Genomic DNA, 7848 nt, shown 5'->3' with positions numbered 1-7848 from the left:
GCTACCCTATTTTTCTGCTCCTCTTCACATCAGGACTTCTGTAGAGATTGATCTGGGCACAGTGCCTTCCCTTCATCCCTCATTCAGTCTTCAGACCATTCCTATCTAGTTTCTGACCTGTCACTCTACTATACTCGGGCTGGACCTCAGTTCCTGGACTAGCTTCTCTGCAGCCACTTCCTGTCACCCCCACCAAAGTTCTCCACTCTCCACCAGTGGCCCAAAGAGCCTTGTTGGGATACAAGCCAATTCATGTCCATTGATTTAAAGCCTTCAAATGCTTTTCTACCTCCCTTAAAATAACTCTACCTTGAGTGACAAGGCTCTAGTGTCTGGCCTTTCCTGCCTCCTGCCCTGTGACCCACCATGCCGACACTGGTGCCATCACTCATGCAAACTTCTACAGCTCTTTTTCTTCTGCCTACAGCCGTCTGGTTGCATGGCTGCCCTGTCTGTCCTTCCGTCTTCAGATTCACCTTCTCAGGACTTCCGGACCAAACTGCCTAAAATGCAGCCCTGGGATCCCTTTTTTTAGAGCACGTCTTAAAATCTGAATGTATCTTTTTTATGTGTATGTCTGTTAAAAAAGGAAAAAAGCACAATTCAACTGAGTAAATTTAGGTCTTTTTTTTTTTGTAAATTGAGATCTTAATGACTTTATTCAATGATTCATAAATATTGGGCAGAATTGAGTCTAACATAGAAAGGAACTCGGAGGAGCTGTACAAAATGAAAAATTACTATAGGCAGAGGGAGCAGGAAATTAGAAAAAAGCAAGTTGGTTATTGTAAGGTTACTTTCTTACAGGGGACAGTTGGGGTCTAGATGACCTAACTAGTACTGACCAGATGATTACCGATGGACTGGTTTAAGATTCCGTTCGTTCCTGGGAAAGCTCTAACTGTTAAGTCTTGGGTCTGTGATGTGTGGCTTAGTTTGAATGACTGCATTTGGGGCCTGTTGTCTTCTTTTTAAACTTATGGTCTATCTTACATCATAAATTCTAGGAAAGCCATGACCTAGGTCTTGTTCCCTGTATCGCCATATAAATGAAAAGCCTGTGGATTTCTACAGTGGACATAATATGCAGCAGGGAAATTCTCTCCTAAAGCATAAAGGCTAATAGCATATCCCACCCCCTGTGACTAGATCCTTGCCACCTTCTCTAGTGCTCCATCCTCCCCCACCTCTGTTTCTCTGTTTCTCTCTCTGTCACACATACACACACCTTTTTTGCTCTAGCTACACACATCAGCATACAAAACCGTTCAGGTGTCAAATCTATCAGGGTGCCTTCCCTGACCTCTGCCCTCTGATTTAGAGATCTCATAGCAGTCATTTTGCATCCTGTGCACAAACCTCATTTAAATTAAAGATTGGTGTAATGTTTTAAAACTTTCAAGCCAGCATCTTTTCAATTTGAATGAGTAACTAAGAATACAGGCTCTTAATTAAGACTCCCTGGGATGGGGGATCCCTGGGTGGCGCAGCGGTTTAGCGCCTGCCTTTGGCCCAGGGCGCGATCCTGGAGACCCGGGATCAAATCCCACGTCAGGCTCCCGGTGCATGGAGCCTGCTTCTCCTTCTGCCTGTGTCTCTGCCTCTCTCTCTCTCTCTCTCTCTCTCTCTCTCTCTGTGTGTGACTATCATAAATAAATAAATAATTAAAAAAAAAAAAAAAAAAGACTCCCTGGGATGGGAGCCTGACTCCTTCACCGACTTGTGTATGGTTGTGGTCCAGGTCCTTAACTTCTCTGTGCTTCCAAAGTACTAGGTTCTAACAGTACAGAAAATAATGTCACCTAATCACATGTAAGGTGCTTAGACTTGCTGGCACAGCAACCATTCTCTGAGGTTATCCTCATTTTAGACATGAAGGAACAGAGACCCACACAGCTGAACTTCCCCAGTGTCTTCCAGCTGCACAGAACTGGCCCAAGTTCTTTGTTTTATGCCAAGAAGCTTTCTGTGGTTTTATCTCTCCTTTCTTACCAACCACAATACAATTTTGGCACCTCCTAAGTCCAGCTGTCACAGGGCTTCTTGGAGTATGGAAGTGGTAGCAGTGGGCTTAGTAGGAAGGGCAGAGATTTCTGGCAAAGGTGGTGGCTCTTGGTGGATACAAGGGTGTAAGAGGCAGTAACACTATCATATCTACTTAGCTGTGAGGTCATATAAATTAGAAATTGTTCCTTTATGACAGCACCACATAGGATATTGGGAGACCTTTCCAGGGGGCTGGGGCCCTGAATCAAAAGGAAAGGGAGTCAGTGAAACATGTTGTTACTGTTAGTGACTCCATTTACTGTCCACAGGCCTGGGAACAAGGATACATGGACTCCATTCCAAAGCCCTTTTAACAGTGTGGAGTATGCAGTGGTTATGCCTAGTCCAGTATTCAACAGCCAGCTAAAATAAGGAATGTCTGTCTGTCTGTCTCTCTCTCACACACACGCTAAAAACTACTCTTAAAAAAAAAAACTTTTGTGAGTCTTATTAAACCAATTCTTTTTTTGTTTTTGAGTATGACACTTATAATTTCCAGTTTTGGTTTTAAAAGCAAAACACACATTTTAAGACACTTCTGAAGTAATCTGAGAGCAGAATGCTAGATTTTTGCTAATTTTCAACTATTGCATGGTTGATTTATCCATAATTCAACAATTTTTTTTGCAACTTACCTTTTCTCTTTCTAAAGCATCCAAAAAAAATCAGGAGTCTTCAAAACATTAATTTCTTATGTTTTCACATTCGTAACTCATTGGTTTGCTTAATATGAAATGCTGTCATTACACTAAATAGGTACAACTTGAAACAGTTTGGAAATAGGTTGTTGAAATTAACTCAGGGAGAACCTGAGTGGATAGAGACAGAGAACTGGGCCAAAGCCCATCGGCCCTGGTGCTGAGTGTGCTTTACAGGCAGAAGGCCATAGGCTTTACAAATCGAATGGAAAGTGCTGGTTAAGTGAGAACTGGAGGACAGAACTTCTACTGGATGTTGGCTGATTTTCAGAGAAGAATCGCACTTGCAGATCCTACTTCCACCAGCAGGTGGCAGACAGGGTTCATGAGCTGGTTTTGGCCTCGGCTGGAAGCTGAGCCTTGCCAGTCTGAAGGGCTGAAAGCAGCCTGGCAACCTTCCTTTTCATCATGTGAAACCCCTTTTGTCTTCCCGCTCCTTTGATAGCCTAGCAGTGTTCCTCTCCAAGTCAATGTGGGCAGAATCCCGGGACTGTGGTAAGGGATCCCAGGACCATGAGAATACACGGGTGTTCCCACTGATCTTGTCCTAGCCTCAGTTTCTCCCCTGAGATGGGGCCAACTCCTATCTTGTTGAGGAATCAGTCCCTTCAATTTCTTTCTCTTTCTCCTTGAATAGAGAGGAGAGCAATATTTTACCTTCTGGGGAAGCCGGTCACCCAAATCATCTGCTAGTAGATTGCCTGACAGTAGATCTGGGTATTGGTCTCCACTGACCCCCTCCCTCCTCACAGTTCCCCAAGAGAACTCTTGATGGCTGATGCTGCTGGGTGCCCTTGGCAGGCATCTGGCTTCCTGGTTGGTAAGACCACAGGTGGCCTGTGGTCAGCCTGCCTCACCGCTATGGAAGTTACTAGCCAACTTGGGCATGTGGGCTTATACCTCACGGTATGAAGCCAGCTCTTCTTGGAAGCACCAATAGCCTGGCATTTAAAGCATCAGTGCAACAGTGTATACTTGACTGTAGGTAGATGGATGGTTGGGCCTGAGGGACTTTTCCCGAGATAGTGATCAGAAATTGGGGCACTTTAGTGTTCAGGGTAGCAAGAGGTGATAGGTAAGGACACTATGAGCAGGAGCAAGTGAAGGAACACCAGCCCAGTCTGCTCTGAGGCCACTCCTTTGTTGCTCCCTAAATCCCAACCCTAGGAGCTCTGGCCCAGGCCAGTACATGTGCTGTGGTGGCCAGGTAGACTTTCTTATAGGGTCTGGCCTAATGGAGCTGACCCAAGTCTGGGGATGAGCTGGAGAAGGAAGGTAAAATGGGCATGGAAGGGAGCGGGACTAGTACTAGCCCGAGGGAAGTGTGGAGAGAAACAGGGCCCAGCTCGTGGGGCCCCGGGAGGACAGAGAACCGGCACGTCCCATCCCCATGGCTCCCTTTTCCTTTGTACACATGCCTTGCTCCCCCGCACAGACCCAGGTGCAGAAGTGAGCTGTACAGTGCCATGCTGAGCTCTGCCTCATAGGCTCTAGCCCTGGAGCAGATATGGGGTGAAGCAAAAGCAAGCAGGCCATGGTGGAAGGCTTGTGAGGAATTCCAGACCAGCTGCCAGCTGCACAGGCCCAGGTGGCTCAGCGGGGGAAGGAAGAACTGACAGGAAAACTGTCCTGCCCTGGGCACAGGGAGTATGGAGCAAAACGTAGATTTGCATCAATCCAGCTTCAGTGACTGTGATCACACTGGGTATTCCTCAGAGCTTCGTAAGGCCATTCCACTGTGGGACACCCCGAGGACTTCCGACTCTGTGAGCAACTTGGTAACACCCATTCTGCATGACCATAAAGGAGTCAGGCATCCAGACATCGTGCCATGACAGCAAATTTAATAAAGAATGCAAAATGTTCCCAGTGGGCTACTCTGATCCCAGGTGCTTTGGTGGTCACGGGATTGTCCCCTCTGACACCTACCAGGCCCTGCATGGTCGGAGCAGCATCCAGATCCCACATGGGGCTTGGGCTCCCAACAGTCCCCCTGGGGGTGTCAGGACTCCTCTCTCCACTGGCTCCAGAGCTCCTGGCACCCCTGAAGCCCAGGTCCAAGCTGCAGGGGTTTGTGGCTCCTCCTGAGGCAGGCAAGCACTGCTGTGGGAGGGAGCTCTTTCCACATCTTCACTTTTGGGCTTTGTCACCTTTTGCCCCAACAGTCAGGCTTCCCAAGGTTGAAAAAAACTCCTCCATTTCCTTCTGCAGCAGCTGGTTCCTCTTCTCTGCATCTTCCCGTGCCCGCTCTGAGTTCCTCAGCTTTATTTCCAGCATTGTGTGCTTTTTCCTTTCTTGGTCCAGTTCTTCTTCTAGCCGTGACATTTGTTTCCTCAGGCTGGCACTACCTTCTTCAAGTCTTTAAAATGAAGAAGAAAGACACTGATTTAGCCTTTGGCTGGCTGGGTTTCAGGAAACATGTACCTGCATGCACTCCTTCCAAAGGAGCTGGTCAGGCGGCCCATGGTGGTGAAAGATGAGCACAAGCTGAGACCTGGCTCTGGGATGGGCCCTGTAGGCCTCATCAGCTCCTCACAGGACCCTGGCACTGACCCTCAAGCCAACAGGCCTCACCCCCAGGGGACCTCCCCTCAGCCTGTGATCCAGAAATGCCAGCGTGAGCATCTAGCCCTTTGGCACTTGAGGCTGGAGACCTCTCTGAGTCCTTGCTAAAATATAAAGTCTGCCACCCTCCCACCCAGCCAACCGTCCACAGAGGAATGGACTGCCGGCTGGCAGAAAACAGGACCGGTCCCCAAATGGAGAGGGAAGTAGGAAACTGTCCCCGTGCCTTTGCTCTTCTGCGAGGCTCCTAGTGCTCCGGCCTTCCTCTGGTTGCCCCACCTCCCATGGCCCCCCAGGTCCCAGCCAGACACCGCGACTCCATTAGGGTTGTCACCTCCACTCTTCCTTGTCCTTCATGCCCCAGCTCAGATGTCTCACCCTCGGTGATACTTCTCTGGATCCTCCCCAGGAGGCCACATTAGTGTTTCTTATGCCACCGCAGACATGCTGCTACGGATGTTGACACCATGCTGTGCCAAGGTTGGCCCATCCGTCTTTTCGACCAGATGACTACATCCTATGAGGCCTCTGGGGCACGCTGAGCCCAGCCCCTGGGAGCCAACATACGGCAGTGTGAGCCCCAGGCTGGCTATTTATGAAGCAACATGGGCTGCTCTGAGTTCTGGTGTCTTTTCTGAAAAAATACAGGTGCCAACCCTCCCCCCAAGAGCTACCGCTACTATGGACGAAGAAGAACCAGGAGCACACAGCACAACACCTGTTACTTGTACGTGGAGTAAATATCCATTCCCCAGCCTGTCCAGGAGGAAGCCCAGGCCTCCACCCTCAAGCATTGAACACAAAGCACGAAGAAGGCAGGAAAGCTCCCTGCACCCCAGCCCTCCGTCTGGGGAGCACAAGACATGCCATCAGAAGAACCTCTCCACAGACCCCTCATTGCTCATTCCTCTGCCCTGGTGCTCTCAAGCTCAGGCCTGGGCTACCCGTCTGCTTCTCTATGTGGGTCTTCGTATGACCTCACCCAGTCTCCAGACTCAAAGCATCATTTACACGCTGGCAACCCCTCACAGCCTCCATCTCCCTCAACTCCACTCAGAAACCTCATAAGCACTGCACCTTAACAGGTCCACAGATAGCTCCTGATCCTTCTCCAAGCCACTTCTGCAGCCCTGGTGTCCCACTCAGTGAACATCTTCTTCCAGTTACTCCGCCAAGACAAAATATTGTCCCTTAAGTCAGTTCTTTCACCCCCACATCGGACCAATTAGGAAAAACTTCCAAATACATTGATAATCTGGCTCTTCTCCCCATCTCGACTGCTGCCCCTTAGGTCCATGATACCCACATGTCTAGCCTGGAGCCCCACCCTGTGCCCTCGACCCCCTTTCTCACACTCCCCTCGTCCCCACTCTCTTCTACCTGCCTCTCCTGGCCACAACCCCCGGGCTTCTGCACCTGGCCTTCCCTCTATCCCAGCATTGCCTTCCGACCCTCACTCCCCATGCCCCCCTTCCCTTCACCCTGCTGTGTTCTCTTCCTTTATCTAACCTTCTAACACACCATGCATTTTTAAAATCTATCTTGCTTACAGTCTCTCTCCACCCCCAACTCCCAAGCACCACCAAATTAAGAATGAGGGCAAAGGTTTTGATCAGTTTTGGTCTTGGCTTGTGTCCCCTGTGTCTAGTACAGTATCTGCACATCACAGACACTCAGTGGATTCTCTTTGGGAATACAGGATTTGGCACAGGGGAAGGGTTCTGAGTCCTGGGAGGCAGGGCAGAAAGCTGGTTTCTCCCAAACCACTAGACAGACCCAGTGCTGACTGACTCCATATGTGCAGCCGTATTCCCCAAAGACCCACTGGTGAGGCTCCAGTCTTTCTTACGCTCACACAGACTCTTCTCTCCCTAGACCACCCCTCCAATCAGGATGACAACATGACCTAGTGAGGATGCTACAAGGGCTGTTCCTTCCACCCCTTTGCCTCTGAGAGCTTTAGCTTATCTCCAACCCATGAAGCAGGAGGTTATGTGAGCAGCAAAAGCTTCCTGAGCACTCTGGATGCACCAGGTCCTGTGCTGAACACTCTCATCTACTGTGGCACTTAATCCTCATGACAAATGGGTGAGGTCACCGGAGCCCAGAGAGCCTGCCCAGGCAGACACTTGGCCAGTACACACTGGGGTCAGAGAGCCTGCCTGGGATGCTCGGCCAATACACAGTGGACAGGGACCTAGCCCTAGGCAGTCTTATCCAGAGCCCTCCATGAAACAACACTGCATTTTCCCCTGAGAAGTCAAGCTTCTTAGCAGGTCAAAGAACTAGAAGCTCAAGTTGGTCCACAAATAGCTAAGGAAGTGAGAAGTTGGTTCTGACTTCCTCTGAGGCTATGTGAGGACAGCCTTCACCTAGTAACATTTCCCATGTATTCTGTAGTTTTTGTCTGTGAGCTCATCTTCAGGTCTGTCATCATCTTCCTCTGTATCTGCAGGATGTTCCACTGTTCCCTCTGCCTGGTAAATTCCAACCCAATGCTCACATTTGTGAGGTTTCCACCTAACTGTATACCTCAGTT

General features: G+C 49.3%; 1 protein-coding gene across 5 annotated transcripts in view; it reads right to left on the bottom strand.

Annotated features, from left to right (window-relative positions):
* Positions 1–4571: 4571 nt before the first annotated feature.
* The window catches only part of ARHGAP22 (Rho GTPase activating protein 22), a 136214-nt gene continuing 132937 nt past the window's right edge, over positions 4572–7848 (bottom strand). For all 5 annotated transcript variants that reach the window (XM_072806372.1, XM_072806374.1, XM_072806373.1 and 2 more), the window contains one exon: positions 4572–5103. In XM_072806372.1, coding sequence (XP_072662473.1) covers positions 4875–5103 — 229 coding nt within the window. In that variant the 3' untranslated portion in view covers positions 4572–4874. The remainder of the gene's footprint in view (positions 5104–7848) is intronic.

The sequence above is a fragment of the Canis lupus genome, chromosome 29, assembly GCF_048164855.1.
Source record: "Canis lupus baileyi chromosome 29, mCanLup2.hap1, whole genome shotgun sequence".
Classification (NCBI taxonomy): Eukaryota; Metazoa; Chordata; class Mammalia; order Carnivora; family Canidae; genus Canis; species Canis lupus.
This window is presented reverse-complemented; position numbering and strand designations above follow the sequence as displayed.